The sequence below is a fragment of the Platalea leucorodia genome, assembly GCF_965183815.1.
Source record: "Platalea leucorodia genome assembly, chromosome: 7".
Lineage (NCBI taxonomy): Eukaryota > Metazoa > Chordata > Aves > Pelecaniformes > Threskiornithidae > Platalea > Platalea leucorodia.
This window is the reverse complement of record NC_138829.1, coordinates 14,626,273-14,640,412: the sequence shown is the minus strand read 5'-3', so window position 1 is coordinate 14,640,412 and position 14,140 is coordinate 14,626,273. Positions and strand designations below refer to the sequence as shown.

Sequence of the window (14,140 nt, the reverse complement as noted above, 5' to 3'; positions counted from 1 at the left end):
CCCCTGTCACCCTTGGGTTGAGAAGAGAAACTGGGGGAGGTAAATCGGGGGAGATTTTCTGTCTCGGGTTTACTTTTTGCCTAACGCCTGCACTGATGATGTGCACACACGTAGGCACATAGACCTCCCGTGTAACTCCGGTTTCCTTAGGGGAGGTTATTGAGATGTGTCTTTTTTCCCTGTGAGCAGCGGTAGCTCGCTGAGCCTTCCCGCTGTCTGCTCAGAGCCCAGTTTTCTGCAAGCAGAGGAGGGGTCCGTGAAATGGGAAGAGTGGACCCATCCCTACAGCAGCTCCAAGCCACGAGCGTGCGTCCGTGGGGCAGCGGGTCGTGGGAAGTCAGTGCCACCTGAAGGCTGTTCAGGGGCCTGGGACAAATGATATAGTCTTGAAATGGTTGTTTTTTTCAGAGACGTTTAAAGGCTTGTCTTTTCCAAACCAGAAAGAATGAAACCCTAGACTTTCAAAAAACCCATCTCTGAGCAAGAATGTGTGTTTAACTGAGGTCTAGTTTTATTTCTTTATTATTTTTTTTTTCCTTTCTTCTCCCAATACAGATCAACCCTGCTGGGCAAAGTGCTGCGGATTGATGTGAACCACAATGACCGCGGGCCTCTGTACCGAATCCCTGCTGACAACCCATTTCTCAACGACCCCAAGGCTCGCCCCGAAATCTATGCGTACGGAGTGAGAAATATGTGGCGCTGCTCTTTCGATAGGGGCGAGCCTCGCACCAAGGAAGGGAAAGGGCGGCTCTTCTGTGGAGACGTGGGGCAGAATAAATATGAAGAAATCGACATCGTCGAGAAAGGGAAAAATTACGGCTGGAGGGCAAGGGAAGGGTTCAGCTGCTACGATAAAAAACTTTGCACCAATTCTTCTATAGGTAAATAGATGTTCTCTCTAAATTACCTGTGTCTCACACTGTGCAGTTTTCTGCGCCATCATTTTTAATTCCTGCCTTCAAAGCCTGGCTGCCTGGTGGAAGACACGCACTTGCGAGATGTAAATCTATGCAGTCTCAGTCTAGAAGGAAGCTGACTTGGGGATAAACATTGAAAGTCCAAATGTTACCCTTTTTGAATTAGGAGGAAAATGAAACATGCTAGCTGTTGTTTTTCTAGGCGATCTGTGTTGTTAGTCAAATTGCTTGGTGATTCTGTGATTTAGGGGGACAATCTCATCTTTTCTACATAAAATAAGCTGTCCTGAAGAAGTGAGAAAGATTTGGAGAAATTGTATTTTTCTCCATAACTCAAAAGCAGTGTCCTTATTTAAAAAAAGAAAGAAACATATTGTGTAAGCTGGCTAGCCTATGTCAGTATGCAGCCTGCCTGAATGACAGTGTATTTTTATTTATTTTAGCTATGCCAAAAAGGAAAACCTGAATTTTTTTTTTTTTTTTTTACTTTTCAAACCTGGATTCAGGGTATTTGCTGGCTGGCTAAATTCCAGTGCACATGTGAAGTCATAGCGGATTGTATTGTAAGGTCAGATGTGGACCACATCTTGTGCTGGAGCATCTCCCCAGAGATCCAGGGGGGCAGTGGGCTGGCACTGCTTTGCACTAGCTGAGATTCTGATTTTTTTCCTTTTCTATGTGCTGTTGTTTAACTTCCTTCCTTTTATTAACTTAGCTACAAGTACAGTGGTAGTGATTAAGTGTTTTTTATAAAAATTTCAAGAGCGGGGAGCAGAATTTTTTGCACTCCCTTTGCTGAAGCAGTTGTCAGAGAGCCCGTTTAGTACTCTCCTGTGCGACAGTGCCTGCGTGAGCATTCATGGCAAGCACTTTACTGAGGTCTCTGGGGATTCAGAACAATTTCTGTTGCCTTTAGAGACCCTTTTGTTAGAACAGTGAAATGTCACAGCCCCTTTAAAATGATAAGTGCAGCTGCAGTGTAGAAAACACTTGCTTTAGATGAAATGCCCCTGGTGCAAGTTCCCCGCTGGTGGAGCTGCCGGGTTTGTTGCTTGAGGCATCTGCTACATGGGCAGGGAGAAAGGCTGTGAGGACGAGGAGGGGTGGGTACCACGAGGAGATACCTGTAACCCAGGAGTTTCAAAAGAAAAGGAGGAAGCATGCAATGGGGACCCTCAGAATCAGGCCATCCCCCTCTATTTTGCCTGTCTTGTGTTTTAACTTACATTTTACAATGAATATGCCACTACTACATCTTCCCTATGCCATACCATAAATATTTGATGGCCCTTTCAGGTTAAGCTCCCCTGTCTCAGAGAAACAGAAGCTATTTGCGCTGACATATCTTTTCATCAGTGCCTGCAGTCTGGAGTTACCCGTCTCTTTTTTGCCTTTCACCATCGAAACAAAGCTGCACTGGGCAAACATCTCCTGCGTGGGTACTAAGAGTAACCTGCAAATTCATAGCAAAACCAGCCAGGCTATGTAGAAATGGGCCAGAAGCAGCACTAACAGACCTGGTTGTAGCAGGAGGAGAAGGGCTCAGGAGAATGGTGAGGTGTGTAGGTGATAGAGAGCACTCAGGCTTATCAGGGATTCAGCTTATATTGCAAGTGAAAGCAAGCAGTCTCGCTGAGCTGGCTTGTCCTTGCTTAGCACAGTCAGCTGGACAGGGCGATCGAACATGGTTCTGAAAAGGTGAAAATCGAACTAAATATGACTCCATCGGCACTTCATTTAATTAAGGTGCTCAAATTAACCTGATCGTATCGTGCTCGTCTCAGAACTATCTAGATAAACAGCTACAGCTAGATAAACAGCTATTCTGCATCATGTATAAAACACGGCAAGTCACAGATCTTTTTTCCCCTACAGATGATGTGCTTCCAATTTACGCGTATCCACACAAAATGGGGAAATCCGTTACGGGAGGCTACGTCTATCGGGGCTGTGAGTCTCCAAACTTGAATGGCCTGTACATATTTGGTGATTTCATGAGTGGGTAAGTAAATACTTCAGGTACTCATTATACCCCCCGCCAAAGTCCTCCAGCAATACTATGCCTGCCTGCGAGTGCTGGTGCAGTATAAGCACTGAGGATATGCTGCTGCTCGCTGGTTGCAAGCACTGGGCGAAGCCTGACTGCTCAGTACAGAGGGCTCACGTGGCATGTTTTATATAACCTTTAGTCCATGCTGCTGTGCAGGAACGCGATCTTTGCGTTCCAGCAGCCGTCAATGCTGCTAAGGCACACCGTGCCAGTACAAATAAAGAGGCAATGATATGATGTTCATTTAAAGTCCTGGAAGTGGTCTAAAAAAGCATTCAAATGCATCCTAAAAAAAACTCCACTCTGATGCAACATTTCCAGACACCAAAGATATTGAAAGAAAAAAAAAACGATTGTCCAGCAGTGAGTCTGCTACAAACCTGAGATGAGGCAGGCGTGAGACTGCCTTGTTTTCCCCCCACCTCCTCTGCCTTTGCTGTATGTGCATCTCCCAGGCCTCTCGCACGCAGCCCCCATGCCGCCTGCCGTGGCTGGTGCACTGCTCCTGGGCGCAGGAGACAGGCCACAGAGCTGCGGTGAAGGCAAGTGCTTTGCATTTCTGGCAAGGTCCCCCCAGTCTGACATCCCTTAAACTCTCCCATACAATTTTTTCTTGTGCTTGTGTTGCCCCTGAAAGACAAGGTGTTGCAGGGGTGCATAATACATGTGTTTTAATATTAACAATCTTTCATTTCTTGGAGGAGCTACACTTCCTATAGTAGCTAATGTGGGTAGGAAGCATTAAACATCCTTTCAGGTGTCCTGATTAATGTTCATAAATCATCTTCTTGGTTGCTTGGTGCAAGTGCTTTTTTGCCTTGCAGGCGCCTGATGTCTTTGAAGGAGAATCGTGCTACCGGAGAATGGCAGTACAGTGAAATCTGCATGGGGACGGGACAAACATGCATGTTCCCTGGGCTTATCAATAACTATTATCAATACATCATCTCTTTTGCTGAAGATGAAGCAGGTAATCTTTTAACTTTATATCGCACTGAATGGCATGCTTGTGGTTTCTCTTTGGATTAAAACACCAGAGAAGGGGTCAGAGAGGGCTCCTGGGAGGCAGCGGGGGGTGGAGAGGCAGAGCATGAGTCTGTCAGTCTTTAAAATGCTGGTGGGTGAGATTCCCAGCAGCTCCCAAATATCAAACCGAAGACACAGTCCTAATTTTGAGGCACCTCCTCCAGTGGCCAGCGTGCCATGCAGTGACAGCAGGGGGAATTGGAGAGGCAGTTCCCTGCAAGACTGAGTCTGGCTGTGCTGCTGCCCAGACACCTGTGGTCTGGAGGGATGGGGAACAGCAGAAGGCAAATACAATTAGAAAAGAAACCTCATTCTTCACGGTGCCATGCCATGGGGAACGCAGGACCTGAGGGGCTGAGAAGCTGATACCCAAGTGAAAGTCTGTGCTCTTGGCTAGTCAGGAAGGCTGTCGGCGTTATTAATGGATACAGGGAAGCAGATGTAATGAACAGTAATTATGAACCTGCTCACCCTGGCCTGGAATATTTGTACCTCTTGAGGTGAAGCAGAATGAAAGCCCTACGTTATGTCTCGAGTGACGCATCAGCAAAAGGCTGCTTAAGCCCATATTTTATTAGTGCCAGCTGGGATTTTGCCTCGCATAGGACTGAAGGATGTAGTCTCAGTGGAGCTTTGCATAGCTGTGTTTTTAAGACTGGAGACATTTTGCTTTCTAAGAGGGAGCTGCTGCAATTGGAAAAGGAGGAAATAAAGAGTCCTGGGGTGAAAGCTGGTGGTCGCTACCTTTGTTTGTACCAGGGTATGGTTAATCGCCCAGCCTGGTGGCGGGGCAGGCAGAGCGTGCAGCTCCTGGCTGGGGACAGGGAGAGGACAACCATTGCTAAGTAGCCACGTATGCGACTCGGCAATGCAGGAGTTTGTGTTCTGCCCCGTTGCGGGGAGGTCCTGGCTTGTGGTCACAAGCACCCGCTTCCAGAATGCCCCAATTTTTAAACTTCTGTTTTTCCTGCAGATTATGTCAGGTGTGGATGTTGCACAAATGCGACATGCATTGCATATCATATAAATGCAAATTCTATGATGTAAATGCAAATTATCCAAATTAAGTATTAGCTCAAAAGTTTGACTTTGGAATGTTGTTTTTGGAGTTAAAATCCATTTTCTTTAATGGTTAATGTTCATGGAAGGTAGAGCTGGTTTGCAGTGCTGTGGCGAGAAGGATGTCTTACCCTAAAATCAGAAAAACTTAGTTTAAATCTGCTTTATGCCAAGGCAGAGGGCTGCCAAGTGCAGTACCAAGCTGCTAACCGCAGCCCTTGCTCGTGCACCTGGGGAGCAGGGTCTCCCTCGTCCTGCGCCTGTGGGCAGAGTCTGTGCAAAGGCGGGTGAAACGCTGCCGCCCTTCTTCTGCCCCGCACTTTTCGCGCGTGCTTTGCCTAAGTGTAATAGAGCTGGGTGGAAATTTGGGCTGGAGTCTGTTCTCAGAGGTAGTTATTTGCCTTGTGTTTACTTTATTATAATGGAAAGAAATCTGTTGATAAGAGTTTAGTGAGTTTTCTTTATCTGCAGTGAACAGTCCTCTCTTTCAGCTTTTTGGTGTGCTGGGAGTCTGTTTTTTTACAAGTTTATCACACAGTTTATTTTAACAAGCTTTTCTTCATGGAAGTGTTTGTTTTTTGGGGTTGTTGCTGTGATGAATGTTAAGCCGGCTGGTGCGGTGGATGTGTTTATGCTGTGGGGACACCTGTATTTTTGGCTCATTGCACAGCCATTATGAAGCCAGCAACCCCATTCCCTGGCAGCTGAACATGCCGGGGACACCCCAGGCACTGTGCTATGTCTGTGGCGCACGCATGTGACACAACCTTTGTGCTTCATGGCCTGACCATCCGTATTTCTGCCTGATAATTTCCAGGAAAGAGGGGTGGGATGTGAAGCACACATCGCTGCACCGCAAGACGCAGGTGTTTCCCATCCCTGTTTGGATCAAGGCTGCCGCTGGCCTGTGGTTAATGGAGCCCACCAGAAAAAGGAAGAAACCAGCCAGGGGTGGCCAGGGGTGGCTGGTTTCTGCCCAGGAGCATCCGGAGGAGCTTGGCCAGGGCAGCGCAGGAGAGCAGGGAGGAGGAGGGAGGCTCAGTAGCCAGCACACATCTTCCTTTGCTCACTCTGACCCCTCTGCTGCTTCCCCTCTTCCCCTTGGGGTACCCATAGGACGCCCAAAGAAATCTGCCTTACTCACTAAGCATGTCTCCATTGACTCTTTTTCTTCCCTTTTTTTCCTTTTTTTTTTTTTAAATATTGCAAATATATTTTTTCTCTCCGATCCTTTTCATTGCACCGCTCAAGCACTTGGGCTGGCAAAAGAGAGCGTGCCGGAGGGACTGCTTATCCCAGCCTCCCCCGCACAACAGGAGGAGAAGGATGCAAATGCAGTTAAGAGAAAATAAGTCAAATAAATGGTGACGCACATTGTTTGGCTGAAGGTCGAGCCCTGTCCATGTGACCTGACAGAGCTGTGACGAACCAAATGCCCTTTGTGTGAGATGCATCTCACTTTGTGAGTGTGCTAGAGAAAGCAAAAGCAAAATCGTGTTCCTCTGTAATTCACCCCAAAGGAGTGCTTCATCCAAAGGAGCAGAAGGCAGTGTGAACATTTTTAATTTCCTTTGATTTCATTTTGACAAAGGGAATTTAGGGTTTGGCTGGTTTGCATTAGAGAAGTTAAAGGACACAGATCAGACTGAGATGACAGCTAAAGTCTGGGCAGCTGAACCTGCAGTGGAAATTTGTCCAAATAGTATTTCATGAAAATATGTAAAAGCTCCCACTCACTAGGAGTATTTTATGCCACTGGACTGCAGATGAACTCTCACTACAAACCCAAATGCAAACCTGCCTTGTTTCCTCCAGCAGCCAGATCTCCACATTGGTCCTGGGTTTCCTGGTGCTCTCTGACCTCTGATGCAGAGTTAACACCTTTGTGCTGTACAGGACAGAAGCTCCATGGAGAGTTTTCATGGCTGTGTTTGGTTTTTTCCCCAGGGGAACTTTACTTCATGTCTACCGGCATACCAAGCGCCACGGCTCCCCATGGAGTGGTGTACAAAGTGGTGGACACCTCTAGGTATGAGATGTTCTTGTTGCAAAGCCTAAGTGTGGTGCAGTGTGTCCAGGTGTGGATGTGATGAATGATGCTGACTGCGTAACTAGCTCTTCTCCCATGCTGGGCCCTTCTGCAGAACTTGATCAAGGAATGGCTGGAGCAACCCGTTGGGGGTCTGCTTTGCTCCTGAAGTCGTGGGAGTCTACGCTGCCTGGTGATCACCAACTTGTTATGGGGCCTGTTGGTGTTATGGGGGTTGGGAGATTTGTTCCTGAAAGCTAAAGGAGTATTTTATGGGTGGCTTGTCTTTCTTAGGCAAAGTTTCTTTAGATTCCTGCCCAGAAGGAGGCAGTTTTTCTCAAGGTGTTTATTCTCAGTCCCGCTCCATCCCTTGTAGCTGGCTGCATCTCCCGTAAGAGCCCCGTGCCCAGGCAGTTGCAGCCAAAGCTGACCCAGTGTGACCTGCAGTGCTTTCTCCGGCAAACCAGAGACAAATGTCAAAAAGTACATTCTTTTTTTGAGTTTCAAAGAGAAAGATGGTTTGGACAAGGAAATAAGACCATTGTTACCCCTTCTGGATCCCATGGACACGTATCTTCAGATGGGGCAAGGCAGGGAATACTTGTGTTTTATGGGAAGACTTATAGCTGTTTTTTCCATCTTCCTGTTTTTTAAGCATTACTATTATTGGCAAAATACCAAAATACTTTCAGCCAAACATGTAGAGTGAGACTTCTGTAGCTTTTATATTTTTAAAAGGATTAAATTTACAGCTTTAGCTATCCGAGCATTTTGAACCAAACCACTTTTTTGTTTTATGTTGGAACCAGACCCCAAAGTTAAACAGCCCCCAGAGCTGCCGCCTGCTTTCCTCCAACTCCTCCTCCGTCAGGAACATTTTCCATTATCTAACACAGTGGAAGAGTTCCTGTAAACTGTGTATTAAGAGGCTGGTATTATGCAACCTTTGCAAAAATAAAGAAAGCAGAAGTGAAAAGAAAGTCGTAAGTTTAAGTTTAAAAAGAAGTTTCTTTAGTGTGTTGAGTACAGCAATATGAATAAGAAAGAACTCAGGAAAATTCATAGAAGTAGGGAAAGTCCCTGTGGCAGTAGTTGAGAGGGGAGCTCTTTGCCTTCCACAGATATGCAAATGCAAACAATCCTAATTACAAAGAAGCTATACCCTCCAAATGCAAACATAATGCATTTTTGAACCAGTTTGAAAACCTCTGAAGAAGGCTGCAGATTAACGAGCCAGCCAGCATAGGAAAAAGTGATGATGAACTGGATGTAACTTCTTAAAGTGAGATGTACCTCCATGGCAAACAAATTTGTGTCAGAATAATGTGGTGTTCCAAGAGGAAGCCTCTGTAGGAGACACTTAGAGCTCTTGCTTGAAACGAATGCATTTTTGGGACTACTTTCGTAGGAGTAAGTCTTTTGGTTTGGCTTTATGTGCAAATAATAGTGTGTTATTTTGCTTCTCTGAAGACAGCCTAGAAACTTGCGTACACGTGACCTCTGTGTCAGATGTTCAACATATACTCTCTAGTTTTGTGATTTTTGTTTTCGATTTGGTTAATCCCTTGCTGTAATGCTTGAACCTGCCAATGTTTTTTTCCTTAATGGATTCAGCAATAGCAAGTGAAAACACAGCCAGAGGACTCCACTGCCTTGTGAATATTTGCACTTTGATCAATGAAGATATGTGATTGTTTAATTATGTTTTCTCCTGTAAGAGATTACTTGGATCATTTAAACAGACTTTTTTTTTTTTTTTCCAGTGAGCTTTACATTCATTGAAAAACAATGGGAAGCAAAGGCTCATGATGCCAGGGGAAAGGAATTAATTGTACGCTGTATGTGTCCCTTTTTTCGCAGGAGAGCACCACCAGGAAAATGCCAAGTTGAGCCATCGCCAGTGAAAGTAAAAAGCAAGCGCATCCAGTTTGTGCCAAAGGAGAGTAAGTGTCACTGTTGCTGCTTATTATTGGTGCACGTTAGCTGGCAGTAAATATGAACTCCAGGCTCGCGCTATCTCTGTATGCGTGGAGACCACCCAGGACTTCGCTCTTCAGAGTATCCTCAAAATTAATTCTTACCAGCTGTTTTGGATCTGAAGTGTTGGTTCAAATAAGGCGTAAGATATTTTCCCCTCTCCTGGCCATGTGAAATCTTCTCTGCAGTTTCTGCCCTTGCACATTTTCTCTTTTCCGTGCTGCATTGTACCTGTTTCATTACCACCAACTTGGTTTCCCCATAACTGTTTCTGTACTGAGATCCTGTGCTCGATGGTGCTTTTCAGTGATAAGTGATTTTTTTGCAGTGCCTTCAGGTAGTGAGGAGCACTTCAGGAGCTGAAGGATATGATGGCTAAAGGATTGGGAAATAGCTCATTGAGCAAGATGAGGGCTGAGTCATTGTTAGTTGTACGAGAGAATATGGGATGAGAAAACGCTCTCAAAGGAATCGGTGTGATCAGCCATTCAGGTGAACTTTTGGCTTATCCAAACCCTCCAGGGCTTTTTGATTGCTTCATACTGAATGAAGTATTGTTTTGCTAAAGCTGAAGCAGTTAACGAGGCAGCTGAATCTGCAGCAAGCCAAATACTATTTATGTTAAATGCAAAACCCTAAATATGCTATTAGGATCTCACAGTTAGATTAGGCAGCATCACCTTTCTTTTCCCCTGTGCATTTTGTTTACAAATGTAAGTACCTAAGCAGTACTCTAACAAACAACTTTGTCGTGAAGTTAGTATTACTGTAGGATCTCTTATGTCAGAACACTTTTATTTAATTTTTAATTACATTAATCGTGTTACACTGCATTTGAGTCATAGACAGTTCCTACAGCTTTGACTTCAAGGAGGAATGAGGGCTCTCACCACCTTGCAAGATTGAGTCTTTAAGGTGGAACGAGATCTAAGGCTAATTATTAACTGTTGACATCCCTGAGCACTCGGCACATCTTCAGAAACGTTCTCCTTTGCAAGCTGTGCACGTAGTTTCCAAACGTTAGTAACTTGGTTCGTGTTCAGCCAGCTTTGTCTCTGTTTCTGCTTATGCATTATTCTCTATGCAAGTCAGAAGTTCAGATTTTTAAACTACACATATAACTAAATCTTTTGGGTTTGCTTACAAGGTAGTTTCCACCATAAAATAAAACTTAGAACCAGTGGGAGAGACTCTGCTAAGTGTCTCAAGAACTAAATTCTCATGTAGGTGAAAACCAAGCATGAAGATTTTGATTCAGAAGCATGCAAACAGGACGTGTAGTTGTAAATATTTTGCTCTTTTGGTTAGCGTTTAGTCTGAATGTAACAGAATCACCAAGGCATGTGGCTTGCATTAGCTGGACGAGTGCATTTGTTGGAAGTGTATTTAATAAACAGCTTGACAAAGAGTAATACATAATAACAACTTGATTCATTGAGGTGAAAGGCACTCCCAAGTGTCCATTAGCTTTCATGCAGTCCTACATACATTATATGAGTTCCAGGATTTTTAAGTGCTTTGCCAGATCAGGCTCCAGCAACTGAGGTGTGCACAGGTAAGGCTTTCACATTTGTTTCTTGCCTTCAGAGCTTCAGCTTCCAAAGAAGGGAATTATTTTCATGCCACAAATACAATTCCTCTCCAAAGAGCGTTATTTGGAAAAACTGGGCTGCTGCAAGGGTTTGTCTTTTGGGGACACATGTTAAGCACAAATAAGACAGTCGTATTTTGCCTCGTCTCTGTACTACAAAGCAAATGATGAATGAGAATGGATAAGTCTAGGATATAATTCAAAAAGTCGTGATGTCTTTGCAAATGTATGTGACACTGTCCCAGCTCAGTAGATTGTTATTCTGAGTAATTCTGAATTGCTTCCTTCTGACAAGCTAAAACTTATTTTTAAGCTAAAAATAGAGCACATGTGAATAAGCAAGTCCAGTAATGCCTGGAAACTGTGACAGCAAAGAGTTTTCAGCTCTTCAGAGTTCAAGGCTCTTTTATTTTTTTTCATAAGGAAGAAAAAACCCAACCCCAAATCCTGTTTTATGTGTTGTCCTGGCAACTCCGTTCCTTTTGCACATTCCAGTTGCCAGAGAGAATTGATTTTGAATGTTCCTGATTTCAGCTCCTCTGAATAAAGCATCTGGCCCAGTGGGGAGGCCGGCGCTCTTGGTCTGGTAACGCTCCAATCATTAGTAATGAAGAGAAGAGCAAAAATAGTTCCTGTCTCTGAAATGCTTTCAGCGGGGGGAGAAGGGTAGGGTGGGGAACTCCTCTTCTGACTGTGAAACTCCAGTGCCCACCCTTTAATGGCCAGGCTGAGGTTTTGCCAATAAACTGCTTGGAGTTTCCTTCTTGGGAGAGGCTTACCAGTTGGCATTAAGCCCTGCAGTCCTCTCTGCTAAATAAAAGCAGCCGACATTTTTTGCTGAGGAAATACTGGCTCACCAGGAGCGTTGTCACTTCTCAACAGGATCAAGTAAGCAAATTCCAAAAAATTAGTTAAATAAGTAAAAAATCAGCACTGGTTTCGTATAGTTGTCTGTAAGTAGTGTCTGTAGAGTGACAGACTCATGGTTTCCTGGGTTTTTGCCCCAACAGAGCTTATTGTGAAAACACCAACACCGCGTCCCCGTCTGAAGGCCACGACCGAGGCCCCACGGGGAGGCAGGCCAGACCCCGAAACCCCCCGCGCGCCGGCTGTGGACTGGGTGGGCCAAGCCCCGCCGCCGCCGGGGAACCGAAGCAGGACGCCCACCACCCCAGCGCCGAGCGGCAGGGCCTCCAAGCCCAGGAAGGGAGGAGAGAGGAGGGGGCAGCGCAGGAAGAAGAAACCCCCCGGGACGGCCGCACCGCCGCGAAACGGCGCCGTGCGGCTGATGGAGCAGCGGGGCCGCGGCCGGAGCCGGGGCCGGGTGGAGGTTTACATTGACGGCGAGTGGGGCACGGTGTGCGACGATGGCTGGAGCTCGGCCGCCGCCGCCGTGGTGTGCCGCCAGCTGGGCTTCCCCTACGTGGTGCGGGCCAGCAAGAAGGCAGAATTTGGGGAAGGGACCTCCCTTCGCATTCTCCTGGATGACGTCCAGTGCTCCGGGCAGGAGAAGACACTGCTGGAGTGTGACCACGCTGACGTCGGCACGCACAACTGCTCCCACGAGGAGGACGCCGGCGTGGTGTGCAGCCGGGAGGAGGTGGCAGACTGATGACAGAGGAGCTGGTGGGACTCGGAGCACGTCCCCTTCTTGCCCGACCCTCTAAACCAGCATCAGTATTGAGGAGGGTGTGCTCTGCCTTGAGGATGCTGCATCTGTTCGAAGAAATCTTGGCGTTTTCTTCGTGTTCATCCCCATCCACCTGCCTTGGAGGGGAAAGAAAAAGTAAAATGAAGCAGTGACTTGAGTATGTCGTGGGCAGGGACTGCGTTTTTTATAAGAAGAAAACACCAAACATCAGCCATTATAGATTAGAAAAAAGATGCATCCTGTTGCCCTTTCACCTTTCAAAATACAACATTCCCCAGCCATGCTTCACGGTGTTTTGCCAAAAAAATAAATTCCCAAATGACCATGTTTCGCTCTTGCTTATGGAAGTGTTTGCGTTGTTTGGCTTGCTTTGCCACCTGCAGGTCTGAGTGGTAGTTTCTAAGTATGCGCAAATATGTGCCTTTCTTTGCAGAATACAAAAGTAGAATTTTTTTTTAACTTTCCATGCACTAGTTTAAAGGAAAATTATTCTTCTGTAATGCTTTATATTGGTATAAGCCTATTGGTTATCAAAGATAACTGCGTCTAAGCAAAGTCAGATAAATTAGAAAAAGTCATAGCATACTACCTGGAAAATATTTCTTCAGTTTACACTAGTTTAAGTGAAAAGAAAATCTGGCCTTTTTTACGTGAACAGGAACATTATCCAGTTTAACCCTGAAGATACTTTGTACGTGTTTCTCCACTTTCCTAAATGTTGTGAAGGCGTGTGGTTTTGCATTCAATTTTCACAGGTGTGAATGACTAGACAAAAGGCAATGTACTGGGGTAATAATCCTGTAATATTTACCCCTTTTTAAAGGATATTAAAAAAGCCACAGAACTCATTTTGTCTGAAATGTGTTTTTCACCTGAGTGGTGATTGGAGGCACATGTTCTCCTCTCTTGTGGTCTAGCTGTGTTTGATAGCATTTTGCCTGTTTTTTCCCGATGTTATCAGGATAGGTTTTATCTTGCTGCTCACACAAGAACATGAGAAAGACAAAATGGAACAAATGTAAAATGATTAGTGCATCCAGCAATGCTCATGAACAAAACCTTGTATCTAAAGCTCATACTGTGGATGTTTATTTTAGTTCCCCAATTAGAAGCTGACATTGTCCTCTTAAGCCTGAAACATTCATGTATATGGTAAATGAATTTGTTTTAAATAGTTGTTCTTGAACTTTCTGGTATACCCATTAAATATTTTTTATATTAAAGAATGCCTTCACTATGCAAAAGCAGACAATCGGAAAAATAGCTCTGTCTCCCTACTTCTTATGAAGTATAAAGGGGAGAACAGATGTATAAAGTGCCTTTTGCAAAATAATGCTCTTATTTCATTGGAAAACCTACAAATGCCATCGGGCACCATAACGTCATTAAGCTTTTCCCATTGCAGTGAAGGTGCAAACGCATCTGTTTAAAGTGCAGAAATTCACTTCAGGCACATCAAAACATTCAGGGAACAAGACAGCCCTTTGTAAATTCTTCAGTTAAAAGAGTTGGCACCTCTTGAGCTGATGGGACTAGAGGGCTGGAAGAAAGCGGAAAGTGGAGATATAATCTTTCTTCTTCCAGATTCCTCTTCTGCTTCTTTTGGCTCCTTAGCCAAATTTCAGCCAGCTCTAGCTGTGAGATTTTAAGGACAATCTTGGTCATAGTTATGCTTAAAAACTTCTGGGTAGAAAAAAGACCTGCACAACAAAGTTACTCTAAATGGAGATGATTCGAGGATGTCTGCCATCGACCAATTAGACAGGAATTTCCCCATCATTTTCCAGGTACTTAAGTATTCTTTATCTGATTTAACTATTAGTTACCCTACGCCTGC

The 14,140-nt window shown here is 45.0% G+C and overlaps 1 protein-coding gene across 1 annotated transcript in view; it reads left to right on the top strand.

Annotated features, from left to right (window-relative positions):
• The window catches only part of HHIPL1 (HHIP like 1), a gene marked incomplete at its 5' end in the record, with an annotated part of 38,572 nt that extends 25,958 nt beyond the window's left edge, over positions 1-12,614 (top strand). Inside the window, 6 exons of the mRNA XM_082318855.1 lie at positions 556-884; positions 2,796-2,922; positions 3,795-3,940; positions 7,003-7,084; positions 8,945-9,027; positions 11,663-12,614. Of these exons, the coding sequence (XP_082174981.1) occupies positions 556-884; positions 2,796-2,922; positions 3,795-3,940; positions 7,003-7,084; positions 8,945-9,027; positions 11,663-12,264 (1,369 nt within the window). The 3' untranslated portion in view covers positions 12,265-12,614. The remainder of the gene's footprint in view (positions 1-555; positions 885-2,795; positions 2,923-3,794; positions 3,941-7,002; positions 7,085-8,944; positions 9,028-11,662) is intronic.
• Between the last annotated feature and the right edge of the window lie 1,526 nt (positions 12,615-14,140).